The sequence below is a fragment of the Carassius carassius genome, chromosome 29 (genome assembly GCF_963082965.1).
Source record: "Carassius carassius chromosome 29, fCarCar2.1, whole genome shotgun sequence".
Taxonomy (NCBI): Eukaryota; Metazoa; Chordata; class Actinopteri; order Cypriniformes; family Cyprinidae; genus Carassius; species Carassius carassius.
Window position 1 is genome coordinate 23,073,038 of NC_081783.1, and position 20,189 is coordinate 23,093,226.

The window sequence follows — 20,189 nt, forward strand, 5'->3', positions numbered from 1 at the left end:
TGCAAAAAAAATCAGATGTATCCCCCTTTGTAATCGATGTTAACCTTTTCTATACTGTAACTGGTTAGTTACATTTATTTTGTAATTAGATTAAATTATTTATTTACATGTTACTAGTTACTTCCCAAAACTGATTATGGAGACCAAATCTCCCACAAGGATTATAATAATAATATTTGTTTGTTTGTTTGTTTTTGTTTTGTTTTTTTTTGGTCCCCATGAGTTTAGAAATCTTACAGACTGAAGTGTTTTGAAAATCTTAAAATGCAGAAAGTTTCCTGTGATATAATAGTTTGTACAGTAGAGAAATCAGTACGCCTATGGAATGTCCCCATGATTATAGGAATATGTGTGTGTATGTTTGTGGAGATTTAAACTGAAAATGTATTTTCTCCCCTCAAATAATTTGTTTTCATTGAAGAACTTTCTGAATTGAATCCTGAATCTTGAATCCTCTGGAATCGTCACATAAAATCTTGTTTTAATTATTTAACATTATTCAACATGTAAACGCTGCCTGTTTCCGTTTAATAAAAGTTTGAATAAAGCAAGCAGCATTGTCATAAAGCAGTAACACCAGAGGAAATACCAGGATCTTTTGTGTTGAACAGTATCACTGACACACTTTACCTCAAGCATCTGATACACTTAACCCACAGCTACTGTTGTGGGGAAATGCTTTATTTAATAATGCATGGTCAAATTAATTTACATGGTTTTATACATTATTCATTTATACATTGACCAGCATAAATAGAATGTGGACAGCATTAAAAAATAACTAAACAAAAAAATGCATGAAAATTTTGGATATTCGGTTGAATATCTGTCAGCTGTTAAACTTACGTACACAATTAGATAATACCAATTAAGGTCAACCAATTCTAAAGCAATGCTCAGTTTTGTTCCATCTATGGTGTAAAAAGTTTGCATTGGCAATAAAATGTGCTTGGCACTTAAGCAAAACATGGTCAGAATAAAGTCTCTGAATAGACTAATGACTAAACCAGGATAAGGCCATAGTTCGGTTTGGACAAATATTACTAGTGTGCATCTTGTGACAAAACAAAGGCACTTATATATTTTAAGATCAGTGCATGCTTCTTATCATTGAGAGCTCAGAATTACTGGGTCTGTAAAACCGAGCGATAGTGTCCTGCACTCTCTAGTAAACAGTAGTGCTCTCAAATGATTAATCACATCCAAAATAGAAGTTTTTGATTACATAATACATGTGTGTGCGTGTGTATTATTATGCATATATAAATACACACACATACAGAAAATATTAACATTTATATATTTATAGTCATATAATGTATATAATATATATATGATCATGTGACACGTAATGCAAATTTGGGAAGCAAGACAGCTCGCCTATCTAGCCCCTCCATCCCTTACACAGCAGTCTCAGAATAAACCTGATGCATGAAGAAAGGAAATGAGCTCAGGCTCAGACTCAGGCCCAGGCTCAGTCTCAGGCTCAGTCTCATTCTCAGGCCCAGGCTCAGTCTCATGCTCAGGCTCCGGGCCCCGCAGTGGCACACACTGTCCTGTAGGAGGCGCTCATCCGCGCAGAGCTCATGTGTCTGCTCCGAGCGCTCGCTCTTTACAGCACGTTGTCTGCGCGGCCTCGACTTCCTTTTCTGTGCTGGTTTCATGGCGAGTGATAGCGGGGAAGAGTTGATTCAGCTCCCGTGACCACACCGAGCCTCCAGAGACGCTTTCTCCCGGTGAGTGCGTGGTGTTTCCCTGCTTCTGGCTCATCTTTGACACATATTCACACTGGACTTTCGATTGAGTGCTGTGAGACTGCCGTGTGTTGTTATGACTGTGTACCTCTCTCTCTCTCTCTCTCTCACACACACACACTGTGTGTGTTTAATGTTTGGTAGCTCAGTTAGCAACCATAAGCGCCTTTCGCGGTGTGTGCATTCACAGTCAGAGGCGCGACGATACAAAAGACCAATATAGTTATAAGAGCGATTTAAAACCACAAAGGAGCTCGTAGGGTTTTCTCAGAGTGTTTTGTATGATGTTTTTGGGGTTAATAGTGTAACTTTTTCCGTTGTATTGTGTCTTGCTGCATGTGCTAATTAGCTAGCGCAGCGATAACCGAAGAACTTTCAGCGAGCGCGCGACAAAAACAAAACGCTACGTTAAAAAAATGAAATCCTCTAAACTGTTAGTTTGTTACATTTTACGCGGGAGTTTAAGCCGTTTATTTAACACACAGCCTTCGGCGTAGGCTCGACGCAGAAGTATAAACTGGACTTTGGCTGTCTGTCTCCAGCTCGCTAAATCTCGTTAAATATTTCACACCATTTATGCTTTTCTGGTGTCTTTTCAGCCCTGAGCTACTTTACACAGACTTTTCATTTTGTTTAATGAGCAACAAGAGAGAGAAATAGCTCAAAGAAATGAGACTGAAGTTAACCATCACGAAGTGATCATCCAGATGCGGTTTTCCCTAAACACACGTTTCCCTAATGTTTTTTTCTGAAAACACGTGCATTTATTTATTAAGTCGTTCGTTTTACAAAGTAGTTTAGACTTTTAAGTATAAAATTTCAATGAAATTGGTCCTAAATAAGTGAGTTTAAAACTAGATTTAGTCTCTTTGAGGGGCTACAACATTAATGCTCGTGAAGAAATGGGCGTCACTTCTCTTTCTGACGTCTCCAGGCGTATCTACGTTTATTGTTGCTCAACGAACTAAAGCCACTATCTTTACGCTCTGTTCTTGTTCATAAATAATGCTTGTTTAACGCTAAGGTTTGTTTTTCTCTCTTCAGCTGCCATTATTACGACCGTGACGTCAGCGGAGTATTTGGTTGGCTTTGACGTCATCAGGTGTGTAGTTGACATTTTTTCCCAGCACTGTTTCTCAGTATCAGTCATGTATGTGGGCGAGTGATAAGTGAACTTTTCCCATAATAAGCAGTATTTTACTGCATGCATGTGGCGTGGTAACCGGATGTGGTGTGATTTGTAGTTCAGAATCTTAAACCTGTGAAATTCATTTCTGAAGGTGTTTTAAGGATTTGGGTGTTTTCTGGACTGAACTGTGTGCTGTGCCCCCTCTTTCGTCGTCTCGTGGCCGTAGCTGGTCTTGCTGAAGAACTGCCAGTCGATGGCTCTGATGGACAAACACAAAGTGAAGCGGCAGAGACTGGACCGCATCTGTGAAGGTGAGAAGATACGACTCCTGCAGTCAGATGAGATGGACACAAATAGATCTTAATGACGATCAGTAACCCAGGTCTCTTTAACCTCATTGTTGGCACCACTTTACATCCATAATGTGACATGTGGAAAGAGAACTCGAGGACAGAATTTAGGATGGGGCTAGATTTTACCTGGAAATTGATTGGGTTGTGGAAAGTGTGCGTTACACGGTTATCAGTGAACCGCAGACACCTGTTGCTTAATTTAAGTCAAGATATTTTGTTTTGATGAAAAATAATTTATATCTTTGGTTTAATGTGCACTGATGACAATGTAGTCTTGGCTTTCAGATGCACAGGTCTGAAAAGCATTGCATTTTAAGACTTTACCTTAGTCTTTGTAACTTTAATTTACTTTAATTCAACATGTATGCGTTTAACCTAAATGTGTTCTTGTACTGATGTTTAGAGTAGTGATTTAATCTTTTATCTGTAAACCTTGAGTGAAGCATCTGGCACTGTCAATACTAACATACACGGAGCGATGGATGGGTGAGATATGGTCGTTTCTTGAATGTTTGGCATGTTTGTCTGTCAGGCACAGGAGATGCGAGACAGTTTGAGCTCTGTTTTCTTGTCTTTTCTCCTTCCTGTCTGTGTGCCGCAGCTTAAACTGCTATTAAAAGCCTGTGCGTAATGTATTAAATAGCTCATTACTACTGAATGAATGGAACTCCTGTCCATTTGACACTTTAATACAACCTAGTTGTATTAGCAACTAGGTTGTATTAAAAAGCTAGTTCTTTAGATTTGGCAGATGTAGTCTCATCTCATAAAGATGCTCTTTTGGAGGTGTGTAATGGGCTCAGAGGGGACAGGCTGTATATTGCAGTCCCCTTTGTGTTTTTGGCAGGTGTAACTACTCCTCATCAAAGAGGAACTCTGATGCTAGAGATGTAGATGATGTTGATTTTAGTTTTTCTCGCTTAAATTTAAATAGATCCTTAGTTAAGGCCTCAGGGTTTGGTGGGTAGTTGTTGTATGATTGGATTTGTGAAATGTGCAGTATCTATTTGGCATTACATTAAGACTTTTAGATGAATACTGTATGTAATTCTGCATCAAGTTGCAATTTGGTAAACTTAGAAAGTGTTGTGATTTTTTTTTTTTTTTCAGGTTTTGGCCTGCATTTGCATGCTTTTTATCAGTTGATATAAATGGCATTAAAATTACCTGTTAAAAAAAAAAGGTCAAACCTTTTTGCAGGCCTTATTAAAGTCTGCACGGAATTAAATTTCACACTCTCAAAAATTTGTAATTTCACTATCCATTTTCTAAATGGCATCTTTACAATAACATCAATAATTTAATGCATCTATGCATGTTCATTTAAAAAAAAAGTTTAATTAATTTTTAATCAGAATGACCGGGTATCCTCAATCGTCAAAAACCCTTGCTCTTGCAGTCTTGCCTTCATCTGCCTCCACTTTCGAGTGTTATGCCCACATCCAAGAACCAGGTTCCCAACTTCCCACCCTATAATTTTTTTCTTTTCGATAATCGGATATATGTCAAAATGCTGAATAAAAGATCTGTTGCTTCTATTTTATTGCGATTTTATTACACTGCTCTGTGGAATACTTGATTCTGATTGGTCAGTCGCTACATTCAGAGTTATGTTATCCCTCGATAACAACCGATTTAAACTAACACCGTCTCACCTGGGTAACAGCAGTCGGGGCTGTACTCTTGCTTGAACCATTTTTTCTTGATGGAAGCTTTGCATTTGTTTAGCTAATAAAATATTAAAACTCGATTCAAAATGGTATACAATTATTTAATTGTCATCCTTGTATCACGGACCCGCTCTCGTTTCATACAAACGCAGCTGCTGCCATTATGCTATGACCGTTTTGTACGCTGTAATGGATCATAAGAGAACTAACAAACTGGTAAGGTTTTAAAACATTTTCATCTTAATTTTTATTGTTTTTGTGGTGAAATGTTGTGTAATAAGTGGTTTGACCGCACCGTTTCCCTTAAATGTCCGTATAATTTGAATTTGCCGCTTGCTCGCAACTGCTGTCTTCACGGAAATATTTCAACTAAATATCAATATTTCGCGTCTAATTATTTACTTATGTGGCAAGTAGCCGTGTAAAAAGAGGGATAATGTACATCCAGCCGGTTGTTCTCTCAGAATAAACCCCTTCAAGCTGATAAAATCGGATCACCCTATCAGGGTTTATTCTAATAGGAACTTAAAATGACTAAAAGGTTGTTCTGTATTTAAAGCATTTGCTGAATGCAAGAATACAAGAGCAAAAGACAAAATTGAAATGGTTCTCGATTTCCAACCTTAGCTCATGTTGTGCCCTTTGCAGTGACATTGTTAACCATATGGCACAGCCTGTTGTATGTTATTGCTTAATTGTGGCATTTTAAATGCTAATTCAAATAGGGAAGAGTGTCTTGTGCCGTTAAACAATTCACATAGAGATTGTAAGCGGCAGTTTCACTGTCTCTTCAGCTGTTGCCTCGGGTCAAACCTTTCTATTAATCAAAGCGAGTTGTTTTGTACGCAGATATATTCCTGTGAGAATATTTAGTGTCATTTGCACAGACAATACGATTTTTGCATTGCAAAAAAACCTTGTTTAAAAAAAAAATTTTTTTGCTGATCATTTTCCTGATATTTAAAGCGATTTTTACGGTTACAGCTGCAGGTGGCAGTAATATTTATCCAAGTGACAGCAAAAGAGCGGAGTGGGGCGGGTGACGAGGATAACCGCGGTGTTTCTTCAGAAGAGCGGGGTCATGTAGATGTGAGCAGAACGAGACTGTCTCTTTAAAAAACAACAACTGCCTAACTGCCTCGAGTGCTGCTTGTCAATGCCGTGGAGGTTTGTGCTGATTGGTCGGTGCTCAAATGCCAGGCCTCTGATTGGACCCCGGCTGTGGGGGAGGGGCCAGTCTGGATGACATGGGAAATGGGAGTCTTCCAGGCAGAAACAGCCTGACACTGATTGTAAAGGGTGGAGAGAGAAAGCGAGCGATAGAAGGAGAGGAGGGGAGAGAAGACAGGCGCGTGGATTTCATGATGCAAGGTTTGGACCTACATGTACCTGTTTGATGTGTGTGTGTGTGTGTGTGTGTGTGTGTGTTGCCTCGAAGACGCAGTAATTCACATGGGTGTGGTTGCAGAAGCAGGCGTGATTTTCTTTTTTTTCTGCCGTGTCTGGTGTGTGTCCTTGCAGCTTGAGTGTGTGTGTGTGTTGGCCAGGCAGGAGGCAGGGTGTGGTGCAGCTGTATTCTCATCCACCCACCCTTCCCCCCCTCTCCTTGAGTCCGTGTGAGGACTGTGTGGGGAGGGGGGGGGGGGGTGAAAGGGTGAGGGAGGGAGAGCGAGAGAAGGTTTCGGAGGGGGGTGGAGCAGAGGAGAAACGAGCGCTGAATGAATGGCATTGTTTGCATGGCCATGCTTGTGCTGCGGCCCTCTCTCTCTCTCTCATGCAGCCTGGCGCGGCCTCAACACACGGCATCTGTGCTCTCAGCGCGCTCTTGCCCTGACCCTACAGCAGTGTGTTTGCATTGTTCCTTGCGACTGAATTTTGCCACTGAGCTGTTTTATTCTTCCTCCTCTTGCCTGCTTTAAATATTACGTGCTCTTTTACCTCCATTACAGTGTGTGCTTTTCCACACAGCGCTGATTTGCAGGGAAAGAATGCAAATATTTGTCTTAAGACCACTTAATCATTCACCGTACACAGGAGTGTGATAACGCGAGTAATAGACGTTTTTGTGAATGTCACGGAGACATCTTACCCCACCCCCATCTCATCCGCCAGTGCAGAAACACCTGTCAGTGATGAAGGGGGCGTTGAATCTCAACATGGCTGTAACTCAACCCTCTACAGACACCTTGGCAATTGAATCTCCATTGGCTAGTGCATTTTTGTTTGTTTATATATTAAATTTAAATTAAATTTATGCATTTAGCAGACGCTTTTATCCAAAGCGACTTTCAGGCTATCAATTTTTACCTATCATGTGTTACCGGGGAATCAAACCCCCAACCTTGCGCTTGAGCTACAGGAACATACACACACACACACACATATATATATATATATATATAGTGGATTTTGCCATTATCGATAGTTAGGTTGGACCACACTGGCCGATACCAATTAATTAACCAATATTTTTTTAAATGTACTGAATCGTAGTAGTAGTAGTAATATAATAATAATAATAGTACATTTTTAAATGACCAAAAAAAATCCATTTTATTTTTTTCAAAATTCTGTTATTTCCTCCTTGTTATTTTTGTGGTTATCAAATCAAGGCATGAAACATTAAATTCATTTCTTTTAATTACTGAAAATTAAGCGAACTTTTTTTGGCAAACAAAGGAGATTGACTATTAAAATGAAAACATGAAAGAAATGTGATTTATTCCTTCAATAATGTTAGTTTCATTTTAGCAGTAGTAGTAGGCTTATGTGCATTCTACGAAAAAAAAAAAACAGACTTTTATTTTGACGGGTTGCCGTGAATACCTTTACAGTTCTGTGTGTGTGATATGAGGCTAGTTTTACTCAAATTAAATGGTCAGAAGCTCATGAAATCTTTTTCAGAGCAGTTCTGGAGATGTTCATGTCCTCATTTAGAGAGACGACAGAAGCTGAAATCACTGCGAGCGTCTCACACGCTTCAGTATAAATGAAACCTCGCATCTGCACCATTCATTAGTCACGCAGAACATGCAGGATTCATATTTAAATCGACTTTTAAGGTTTGATTTAAGTGTAATGACCTACTTTTGATTAATTCATTCAACATTTGCCCAATTCCTTGTTTAACTATGAATTCTGTTTTTATGACTGGATTCCATCCGTGTTTTCCGCATCATGGAAATCGTAAATCATAAATGTATACTCGCACTTTAACTGCTTTTATTCTTGAAATCTTGATGATTATCTAATTAAAATAAAAAAGCAGTGCTGAGTCTAGGAGAACTCACCGGTATCACACACACTCCGGACGCATTGCATTCAACTCGAGCAGCAGTCTAAAACAGTTTATTTATTCACCAAATGGACACAAGTTTATTTCAAGAGTGAACAATGAGTCATAGATAAGTTTGAAGTTCAGTATTTAAAAAACGGAGCAAACTGAAAGAGTGATCTATATTATAGCTCTATAAATGAAGCATACAGACTTTATTAGAGCCACAGACAAACCTTTCAATGAAAATGCTCAATATACAATTCATTATGTACATTAACAACGATTCAGTGCTATACATACACATACTCTCATCATCAAAGAGTGTGTATATAATATATCGGGGCTGGGTTTTGACACAATTTTTTAAATTTTCATTCACAATCTTGCGATTTGATTCAGTATCGATTGTTTTGGATATATATCAGGTACACATGCCAAATTTTCTAAAGGAAAAAAATTATCTTAAAGGGACACTCCACCTCAAAATGAAAATTGTCATTAATCACTTACCCCCATGTTGTTCCAAACCCATAAAAGCCTTTATTGTCTTCAGAACACCATTTAAGATATTTTGGATAAAAACTGGGAGGCTTGTGACTGTCCCATAGCCTGCCAAGTAAATAACAGTATCAAGGTCCATAAAAGTATGAAAGACGTCGTCAGAATAGTGCATAACATTATGAAGCGACGACAATACTTTTTGTACGCAAATAAAACAAAAATATCTTTATTAAACAATTTGTCTCCTATGTGTCTCTCCACATCACCGTAGCGCCATTTTGAAGAATGAGCTGAACGCAGGCATTTGTTTTCTTTGCGTACAAAATGTATTCTCATTGACTCATAACATTACGGTTGAACCTCTAATAGCAGATGGACTATTCTGATGACGTCTTTCATACTTTTCTGGACCTTGACAGTGTAAGCTACTTGGCAGTCAATGGGACAGTCACAAGCCTCCCGGTTTTCATCCAAAATATCTTAAATATTGGAATGAAATGGGATGATTTGCATCATTCAGCAATGATCTGAAATTAAAACAGTGACTATAATAGGTGAGAGCCAGCGGATAAGATTGTCTTTTGTGCATTAGCTCCACCCACTACCTGAGAACACGGAAGTTCTTCAAAGCTGAAGGATTTGTGAGTTCTTGGATGAATGGTTCAACAGCCATTTCCAGACTGCTATTCTTAGACGAGTGTGATAATGAGATCATAATTATATGATGAGCAAGATCTAACTCCTCGTTGTGATATTTCTGGTACATGCCGCCTCATTAAAATGGGCAATTTTGGTGATGCTGTAATGAATTTTGCAATTTGCTGCACTGTTTATCAAATGCAGTTTAATGATTGTGGTGCACAGAACATCCTGATGCATGATTGGAATCTGATTGCACTGATCAATTTAGTTCTCCTATTGCTCCCTTTCTTGTCTCGTCCTGGGAATCCTGTTCTCTTGCAAAAGTCGTAGGTTTGGGAAATTCGGCCCAGACTGGGTTTGTTTTGCATTTGCTCAGAAATGTCCTTCCTGTAGTTGTTCTGTGTTTGGCTGTAACAGGCAGAAGTTCCTCATTGTCTGACATGTCAGCTTTTTACCCTGCCGCTTTAAAAGAATGTGCAACTATTAACAAAAAAAAGCCATCACTGCTTTTTTGCAGTCAGTTGTGACTGTGAACTAAAATACTTGCTTTCACACTGTTTCTGTAAAGACCCTGCCATGTGCCATATATGCAGTGAATACAGTGCTGCTTTGTGAGAAGGATGTTTAGAAAAAAGAAAAAAAAACTTATTATGGCCTGTATTACCAATTCTCTTTGATTTGGGATTCTGCTTTGTAATGATGCTGTATTGCATTGTCAGTATCTTTTATACCATTTTGCCAACTATTATGTTCTGTAGTCTGTCTGTTTCTCTCAATTCGATCTGAAACATGTTTCCATTAGGTACGGTGCTTTTAATGTGCAGAGATGCATTTGTAAGTGACCGGTTCTTAGTAAGCATGTTCAACTCAAAATGGACCACTAGATTCTTTAGAAAACATGTTTCTTAGGGATGCATGGAAGGTAAAGTGCAGTAGGGTCATTGATAAATCATCAGCAAATAAATTGGCCAAATAACTAAACCTTCATGGTCTTTAGAGAAAGCTGATATCTGTGGATTATCACACTAAAATGAAAGTTGCCTCAAAACACATTTCAATCAGCTGTGCTTTAAATTGGATATTACAATTAATATAAATGTGTTAAGTAGCTTTCAGACCTTGGTGTTTTGTTGTTGTATTGATATCACTGAATAGAGATGCACAATTTCTATTTTACCACTAGATATAGTGTAATAGAGTAGAATAGAATGCAGGGCTCACAAATTTTGAAGTTTACATATCATCTAAAAGAGATAATTCATCAAAAATGTAAATTATTTACTTGCCCCTCATATCATTCCAAACCCCATTGACTGACTTTCACAAAAGTAGATTTTTTTTTTTTCATTTCAGTGAAAGCCAGTGGGCAGACACCAAAACGTATTTTTTTTTTTCAAAATAAATACAGCCACGTGAGGTCAGAGTAGATGAGATCTCTTTCATTATTGTTTCTATATGTATTTAATTCAGCTTTCTATATCTGATATCTGTATTAGACCAGAAGTGGGTAGTGATGGTTTAGTAGTAGGATGAAGACAAAGATAATTTAGCCTCCAGTCTGCTGAATGTAGGTCATTATGAGTCATGTGAAGACTCCCTACCCCCTTTCCTCATCCCCTTCCCTCCTTCTGTCCCCTGCTCACACTTTCATTTGTCAGGTTGGGGGGTTGGGGTGGACCCTGGAGTTATTAGCTGTTATCTTCCCTCATAATAAGTAATGACGATAAAACAGTTTCCTGCAATTTGAGGCCACTTACATTCAAAATATTATGAAATTCTCTATGGCTTTGTAATAGTTTGGCATCAATTAATATGGCCTTTTGTTGATGTAAATCATCTATTTGAAAGCAATGCTGGTAGTCTCAGCCTCATAATGAGCTAGGATGTTTTTATAGAATAGTTATTAAAGCTGTTTTACTGTTGACCAGCATTGCTAAGAGGAAACTGAAAGGACTTTTTAAAATCAGTCAATCGATCATAAGTACCACCTAATCTGGTTTAATGAACCTTGAAGTGAATCTTGGTTGTAGATGCTGCTAAGGTCTTAACACGAGTAGCATCCAAAAGCCAAGCAATTTTTAAAATGTCTCCTTATAAGCCAGTTTTCCGTGCAAATTGAAATATTGCATAACATTTGCACCATTTCCATCCAACTAGTCAGAGAACAAAATCATCACAAAGTAGGAGAAGCCACTGAATATAATAATTTTCATACATAATAAATTACTTGCGCCTCAGAGCGAGCAGATGAAACAAAATAAATGCGGTCATTGCTTTTGGAAGTGGCTGCTGTTTGGGAATGCAGTTATACAAAAATGCTTTGACCGACCTGGCATTGTCCTGGCATTTTAAAATGACTGTAACATTTCAGTTTTGTCGTCCCATAGCGCACAAGTTACATGACTTTTTTTTATGCGCATGGAGGAATTTACTCTGAAAATGCGTCTCCATCTCCCTTTATTCAAATTAACTCTTTTCGCAAAAGAGTTTCACAAAAACCACCTTAAACAAGCGTGTAAACTTTTGGTTTTTTTTGGCAAATTAAAGAGTTTTTATTTGAAATTTGTGATCTCATTTCTGATGCGATACTTAAAAATGTGCATTAAAAAAAGGGTGATGCAAACATAGCTGTAGATACCTGTAATGAACACAATGTGGAGTGCCCAGAATTGTAGGCATTTGAAGAATTTGAGTTCCCGTTGCATGTAAGAAATGATTAATAAGGTTATTCTGGGTGACCTGCAGGCATTCGACCACCCATCCTCAATGGCCCCATGCACCCTCGTCCTCTGGTGGCGCTGCTGGATGGCCGGGACTGTACGGTGGAGATGCCCATCCTGAAGGACGTGGCCACCGTGGCCTTCTGTGATGCCCAGTCCACCCAGGAGATCCACGAGAAGGTAAAGTCACAGATTGTAGTCATATTTCAGGCCTTTATACGTTTCATAGGTTTTTACTCTTGAGCGTTTCATGCTGCTGCAGGTCTTAAATGAGGCTGTTGCAGCTTTGCTCTACCACACCATCACGCTCTCGCGAGACGACCTGGACAAGTTCAAAGGTCTTCGGGTCATTGTGAGGATTGGCAGTGGATTTGACAATGTGGATATTAAAGCTGCAGCAGAGCTGGGTGAGTTTTGTTCCTGTGTTGTGAAATGATTGTGTCTGACTGCGTGACTTTCAGTCAGACTGACTGTTTATACTGGTTCTTTGTCTTAAACAGGTATAGCAGTGTGTAATGTGCCAGCCGCGTCTGTGGAGGAGACGGCAGACACCGCCATGTGTCTAATTCTGAATCTGTACCGCCGCGTCACCTGGATGCATCAGGCTCTGCGCGAGGGCACACGTGCCTCCAGCGTGGAGCAGATCCGGGAGGTGGCCGGAGGGGCAGCACGTATTCGAGGGGAAACATTGGGCATCATTGGACTGGGTGAGTCCTGATGTGTTTTACTCGGGGCTCAATTAAGGCAACAGCTGACGGCAAATGTAACTTCTACACCTATAAAATAACTAGAATATAAGTTGTACTACTAAATATAAAACATGACAAACTGCAACTTAATTTGAACTAAATATTAACATGAAATATTTATTTAAAAAAAAAAGACTTGAGCAAGACAATATAGGCAAAATGTTTTTTTTGTTTTTTATGTCCTGGTCTAGTTTGAAATTTTAAGATTTTTGGCTTTTCATAATGTGTGGTTTCAGACTAGTTAATAATATGCTGCACCGGCAGACGTAATTATTATGAATATGTAGGGGAAAAAAGTAAGGAGACTGCATTAACATTTTAATAATGTAATAAACCTAGTGTTTTCTTTGTTTTTGGCTTAAAAGATTAACTTTGCGACACAGACTGGTCATCTCCATCTCAAAAAATTGAGTGCACTCAAATAAACATAGAGTCTTTACAGATTTTAAAGATGTATTATCTGTATGAGCAAACATGGGGATTATTTTAATAGAGAGCGCACCACTGCCTCCATCTATCCTGCAGTGAGCTATTGTTCAACTCCACACAGACACTGAACAACACATTTCTCTAGCTTAACATTAGATTGAGCAACCATGTAAAGTTTCTAATACTTGCGTATTACAGATGATAAGATTGAGTTCGAGGAGTGATAGATGAGTGTATGGATGTCCTGCCCAATGTTCTGTTAGTCACGGACTGCATGACATCGCCTGAGGATTAAAAAAAATAAATCTGTGTCTAAGTTACTAATAAAATGTCGTCAGACCTAGCCTCTTCTGCTTGACTGTTAGAGGGCAGCCTTATATATTAACAAATTCAATTTAGGATGCGATTTGATTTTACAGTACGCTTTGTTCTTATAATTTGCCTGATTTTATAAATTTTATTCCTGAAATCATTCCTGAAAATTTTTATTCACAGTATTTTGTAATTACTGTTATATCTAAATAAAATGAAACGCGAATTTAGGTTCTGGCTTTATCAAGTGTTCATATTTCTGATAATCTTTGAGAATTGGTGCAACTTTAATTAGATGATGTGTCTTTCATATTGAAACAAAATTTAATAAAACCTACATTACAAAAAAATGTGCAATTCCTAATGTAATCAATCATCTTCGGGAGTGTGGTGTAATCGATTTATTTACTTATTTTTAAAAACCCAGTTTACCTGTGGTGTATTGCTTTAAAATGAATTTTCGTCTTTTCTGAATCTCAATCTAATCTCAGGTTTGACGTTAGTAATGTGGTCCCAACTGAGTCTAAAACTTTTTCTTATGATGGCTATATTTAGGGCGCATTGGCCAAGCAGTTGCTCTGAGGGCGAAGGCCTTTGGGTATGGAGTGATCTTCTATGACCCATACCTTCCTGATGGGGTGGAGCGATCACTAGGACTCCAGCGCATGGCCACACTACAGGACCTGCTCATCCACTCGGACTGTGTGTCGCTACACTGCAGCCTCAACGAGCACAACCACCACCTCATCAACGACTTCACCATCAAACAGGTGCTAAAGCTAACACACTTCTGCTTAAACGGCACTGTGGGAGCCGTTCGGTTCTCTGACTGCTTTTGGGATGAACCCGGGTCTGTTTGACATCAGAGTTTGATTCATTTGCTTCATGTGAAAGCTGTTTTTTGGCCTTGGGTTTACGCAGCGGGTCCGCACCCATTGCTGGATTATGGTTCATGTGGACTCGCAGTTGGTATGACGACAATCCGGCCTGATTTTCAAAAGTAAACTGGCAATGCCATGTGCATTACACATGTATTTCCGAGATTTTCCAAAAGTTTATTCTGCACAACTATTTCAATACAACACAGAGAACAACACTCTTTCCTCCACACATGAGGACTCGAAAGGGAGCAAAAATGGTGAAAAAGTCATGCAAACAGTGTAAGGTAGATGCTTAGCTTCAGGTGCTGCTAGATAGAGAAAAGAGACCTGTGGTTTGGGAAAAGTATGGAAAAATATTAGCATTTCCAGACTTTTGTCCTCTATTTAGTTTGAAATAGTATTGAATGAAAATAAATGTATCATATAAAGTGTTTTCATTGTCAAACACGACTGAATGAACTTAACGTGCACTTTAAGCATTTTGGGTTATTGTCGTGTTATTTTTTGCACTGTATTACATAGCCTTAAGAACCTTTGCAAAAATAAATAGAGACTTTTGTGCACACAGGAAACAACTAAATTTAGCATATAGGATGCACGCTGCCCTGCTATTTCTAAAGCTGTTGTGACTAGTGTTGCACGGTGCACCGATACTTCAATAGTATCGCGATTCTCGGAAATTAAAAACATCACGATTCCTAAATTTATTAGTATCGATACTTCAAAGAATGACTGCGTTCCAGATTTGTAAGAGACGTATTTTATGTTGGTGTGTGCAACGCACGCTTCCAGTGCCTCCCTATGGACGCATGCGCTGCTAATAGCGCCGAGCTCGCGCGCTGCTGTGGAGGGAGGAACTTCAGTGAACAAGAAATATGAGTCTAGTAGCAACGTATCTTCCGTGATGTCATCGATGCGCGGGTCGGGGTGGGTAAAGAAATGTTACTTTATTTGCGGGCTGGGGCGGGCCAAATAATTTCATAAAAGCGGGACCCGTGGGTTGGAAAAAAAACCGACCCGCACATCACTAGGCAGCATATACGAGCACAAGTGATACTGTGGCCGCCGGTCCACAACTGGCAGAAAAAGATGACGCTCACTAAAGCTCACTGGCTGAGTTTTCTCCTCTGAAAGAAAAGGTTGCACAACTGACAGTATAAGTTACAATATCTGAGATATTGCTGCTAAATTTTGTTGTTGTTGTTTATTTGAATGCCATTGCTTAAATTGATATTATTTCAGAAAAATAAGACTTCAGAAACATTGTTTAATATAATCGCTGTTCATATTTTTATTCAAAGTTCAGAATCAAGATAAATTTATTACTCTTATGTTTCTTATGATAACTGAGATAATGCTGCTAAATTTATTCTTTCTTTACCTTGAATGTCATTGCTCTATTTTTTTTATATTTTGATATTTCATATTTTGTTCAAATGTTTAATATATCTGCTGTTCATATGTTCATTTATTAGTGTGTTATATGATTAGAATATTGTCCTGGTTTTAAAATAAAGCACAGCAATGATATTTGAGTGTATTTTCCCTTTTCAGGAAAAGTATCGAAAAATTATCGAAATCGCAATTCTTGACTAGGTATCGGTATCGAAACAATAATTTTGGTATCGTGACAACACTAGTTGTGACATCAGCCCATTTCATGTCATGGTTCCTCCGCTGGCACAGAGGATGTTAAATTATACATAGACCTTGATATTAGAGGTGCTACCATAAAGAGAGACAAATTGAGTGCATCCATGCTCTCGTTTTATTCATAGTAAGATGGCAACTGATGCAGGTTATATGAAACTAGATATTGTAACGTGTAAGCATGCAAAGAATTATCATGTGCACCTGAATAGTTTCTAAAGGGTTTATTTTTGATTTTTATATTATTTTTAATTTATATTATTAATAATATATATAGTCAAACCGAAACTTATTCAGACACCAGATATGTTTTATATATTTATACTAGTGGGTGCAGGACACTATAGTTAATTTATGTAAGTGAGACTAGCAAAACAAAGCAAACTGTGATATAACCAAACATTCTTCATACAGAAGACTACCAGTAAAAATTGGGACCAAAAATTCAGACACTTTGACCTGACCATGTTTTTACACCACAGACTGAACAAAATTAAGCATTGCTTGGTAATTGGTTGACCTAAATTGGTATTATGTTAATTTTCTTAAATTTAGCAACTGACCGCTTTTCAACCAAGTTCATTACATACTTTCTTATCAAAGTTTTCTGACATTATCAAGATGAATTTGTTCTCACAGTTTAAGTTCTTGACTAGTTTTATTACCATTTTCTAAACAATAGCTAATAAACAGTGATAATGTGAAAAATTTTAAAGGTGTCTGAATCAATTTTGTTTGACTATATTTATTGTAGGGGTTCGGTGTTGTCACTTTGAGGAAAATAAAAAAGAGAATAAAGATATTTAGAGATGACTGCACTGTATAACAAATATAATGCTGTTTGTTTCATATTGTCTGAACTAAATATACTGAAAGGTTTGGATTGGAGTCTGGAAAAGTATGGAATTTTGAAATGGAAAATGTGTAGGAACCCTGGGAGATTTACTGTGGTAATGAACCACAAGTGTGTGTACTCTTACAAGCAAGTTGAATATGGCTTATTTTTAATATCTGTAAGTGCTCTTATTTGTAGATGCGTCAGGGCGCCTTCCTCGTGAACACGGCGCGTGGAGGTCTGGTGGATGAGAAGGCTCTGGCCCAGGCTCTGAAAGAGGGCAGAATACGGGGAGCAGCCCTGGACGTCCATGAGACCGAGCCCTTCAGGTGAGGGACACAAGTTTCCTGTTTGCTTGCATAAGCCGCGTTTCCACCGCTGGAACTTTACCCAGGAACTAGGGACATTGGGCTGGTACTCGGTGTGTTTCCACCACAGGAACCAGGAACTAAATAAAGATCCAGGTAAAAAAAAGAAATGCCCCTCAGAAAGTCCCTGCTCTTGATAATGTTAACGGTAATGTTTTCTCTTGGTTCTAAATAAATGTGACTTATAGTCCAGTGCGACTTATAGTCCGAAAAATACGGTAAACACATTTCCCTGAAGTACATTTCTGCAGCTGTTATGTTTAAATGAAAACGAAAGGAGGCAGTGGTATTTGATATCCTATTTAGTTTTATTTTAAATATACATAGAGGAAAACTGCAGTAGCCAAGGGGAGCTGACTGACGTTATCAAGTACGCTGCTGTTTGCAGATTTACCCGATTTGCGTCGTCGCGGACATCACACTCCCGAGACAAATGATCGAAGTCTGAACTACAGAGGATGCGAGTCCAAAATTAACATACTTTGTATTGAGAAACGCGCTGCAGACCTACGTCACCAGACTATTTGTCTAATCTTCCCGGTACTTTACACCGTGGTGGAAACAGAAAGCAACAGGTCTGGGGGGGGGTTCCTGGGGAAAAAAGTTCCTGGTACAATTGTTGCGGGTAATTTTGGTGGAAACGCGGCAGTTATTATTCTGACATGTTACTGGTACAGTAATGTTCAGTTTCACTAAACTACTATGAAATCATTTTCTAATCCACATTCAACAATTGTCCTGTCAAAACCTCCACACTGGAGGTTATTTTTCTTTGTCGTGACACTAACACTAAAAATTTTTTCAACAGTTTCTCTCAGGGCCCACTGAAGGACGCCCCAAATCTTATCTGTACCCCACACACATCCTGGTACAGTGAACAGGCCTCCATTGAGGCCAGAGAGGAGGCGGCGCGGGAGGTGCGCAGAGCCATCACAGGTCAGAAAACACTAGGTGTTTATTATCAGCCTGTGCCCTGCTGTGATTAAAAACCGTTTTGTACATTCTATAATAAGTGTTGCAAAGCATGCCAGAGTAATACAAAACATTGAAGTATTCATGTGCAGTTCTAATTGAGCTGCAGCTTGTTTTTGCATATGTCCAAATGACACTGCGCCCTCGTGTGTGTGTGTGTGTGTGTGTGTGTGTGTGTGTGTGTGTGTGCAGGTCGTATCCCAGACACTCTGAAGAACTGCGTGAATAAGGAGTATTTGATGGCAGCCTCTCAGTGGCCGTCTATGGAGGCCACCACCGTTCACTCTGAACTCAACGGAGCTGCAGCCTATAGGTAACTACACCTCCCTCCGGTCTGCCATTAGTGCTTTTACTAGGGCTGGGAAATACACTGATTCATCTCGAAAAAGCATTGATTCTGAGATTTTGCGAAAGAATCGCCATTCTTTCTTGAGTCAATTCTGAACTTAGTTTTGAACCGCAGATGTCACTGCATGCTTTAGAAACAGCCATACTCTGCTTGTTTCCCAATCCTTACACACACACTTGAATCAAAAATAATCATTCATTAAATTCAAAAAAATTGAAGCGAATTACAAGGGTGTTCACACAGTGTTTCCGTTAATCTTGCGTCATAAAAGCATAATCATCCAAACGCACAAGTGCTCTTCAGCACTCTTCATTAGCACTTGAGTTTACAGATTAAAACTAGATTAGAGCGCCATCTGCTGTTAAAATCTATACTCAGAATCAATTCCAGAGAGAATCACGATGCATTCGGAAGATCTCAGAAATGATCCAAGAATCAATTCTGCTTTGATTTATCGTCGCAGCCCTAGCTTGTACTGTATCTCGGCGTGTTTGTGAGAGTGAAAACATGTCTCTGTCGTAGGTTCCCAGCAGGGCTGATTGGTGTAGCAGCGGGCGGGCTGCCTGGAGCCGGGGCAGGAGTGGAGGGCATTGTGGCTGGATCTCTGCCTCTGGCCCACAGCATCGCCCCGGTCTCACACCCACCTCATACCCCGTCGCCCGGGCAGCCATCCAAGGCCGAGGCGGACAGAGACATCCCCTCCGACCAATAGCATCCCAGCACATTCCATCTTTGCCCTGATCGATGCCCTTTCACCTCACCCGGGGGGACTGACGCTCCTGCTTTCGATGTGACCTTGGGTCACCCCAGTCCAACAGAACATGTGTACAAACACAGGGGGGAAACCCTGTACCCCGAACGTACCCCTCATTTCCACTCGCTGTCTCCTCTGTTGATCACTTTGGCAGAAAGCAATAACTTCTCTCAAGGATTCAATAATTGGGTTGATACACACTATTTCTAAGCTACGAAATCCCAGCTCCTTTGCTTTGCATCTACTCTGGACTAGTTGGAGTTTGTTTCTGAGTAGTGTTTCTTACATTTCTGTTCTTTTCTTATCTGTTTTAACAGCTTGGAAATAAACACATGGACTTTGTTTTCTTTCCTTCGTCCGCTGCCCATCCTCCTTCTAGCGTACATTTCTAGAACCTTCTCAACCTGTCCCATCTTAGCAATCATTTGATCAAAACAAAGCATCCGCTGACTAACGTCTTTAAATTCAGCAGCAATTATTTCACAGCTGGTGTTCAATAACTGAGGTCAAGGCTAAAGGCTGTGGCCTGTGGCTAAGAGTAACAGTCCATGGGAAGAGCTCAGATGTTTCACGTTCCTCTCAATCTCTCTTCATGTGGAAGGCATCTTCTAGATTTGCCCATCCTCTCTCTCTCTCTCTTTCTCTTCATTTTTGCAGAAAACAAGAGCTTCACCCCCAGAGCTGTTGGGGGTTTGATCATGTGCTCCACTTTAAGTCACAAGATTTACAGCATCCGTAATGCATAAGGTCTGCATAAGTGTCATTGAAAAACGCATACGTGACCGACTTGATTTTATTTTGTGCGCTGCTTATGAATGATGACTATGATGGGAGATCCAGCTTC

General features: G+C 39.4%; 1 protein-coding gene across 3 annotated transcripts; it reads left to right on the forward strand.

Annotated features, from left to right (window-relative positions):
• The first annotated feature begins 1,559 nt into the window (after positions 1-1,559).
• Positions 1,560-19,687, forward strand: LOC132109933 (C-terminal binding protein 1). 3 transcript variants are annotated; one of them, XM_059516401.1, is made up of 11 exons: positions 1,560-1,736; positions 2,799-2,860; positions 3,038-3,194; positions 12,072-12,226; positions 12,309-12,453; positions 12,547-12,753; positions 14,092-14,306; positions 17,101-17,231; positions 18,079-18,206; positions 18,435-18,555; positions 19,114-19,687. In XM_059516401.1, the coding sequence occupies exons 3-11, from the start codon at positions 3,137-3,139 to the stop codon at positions 19,301-19,303; spliced, it is 1,350 nt and encodes a 449-aa protein (XP_059372384.1). In that variant the 5' UTR covers positions 1,560-1,736; positions 2,799-2,860; positions 3,038-3,136; the 3' UTR covers positions 19,304-19,687. The 3 variants fall into 3 exon arrangements, with proteins under 3 accessions (XP_059372384.1, XP_059372383.1, XP_059372382.1); XM_059516400.1 differs by having other exon boundaries at positions 2,799-2,856; positions 3,035-3,194; XM_059516399.1 differs by lacking the exons at positions 1,560-1,736; positions 2,799-2,860; positions 3,038-3,194 and adding an exon at positions 6,125-6,277.
• The last annotated feature ends 502 nt before the right edge of the window (positions 19,688-20,189 follow it).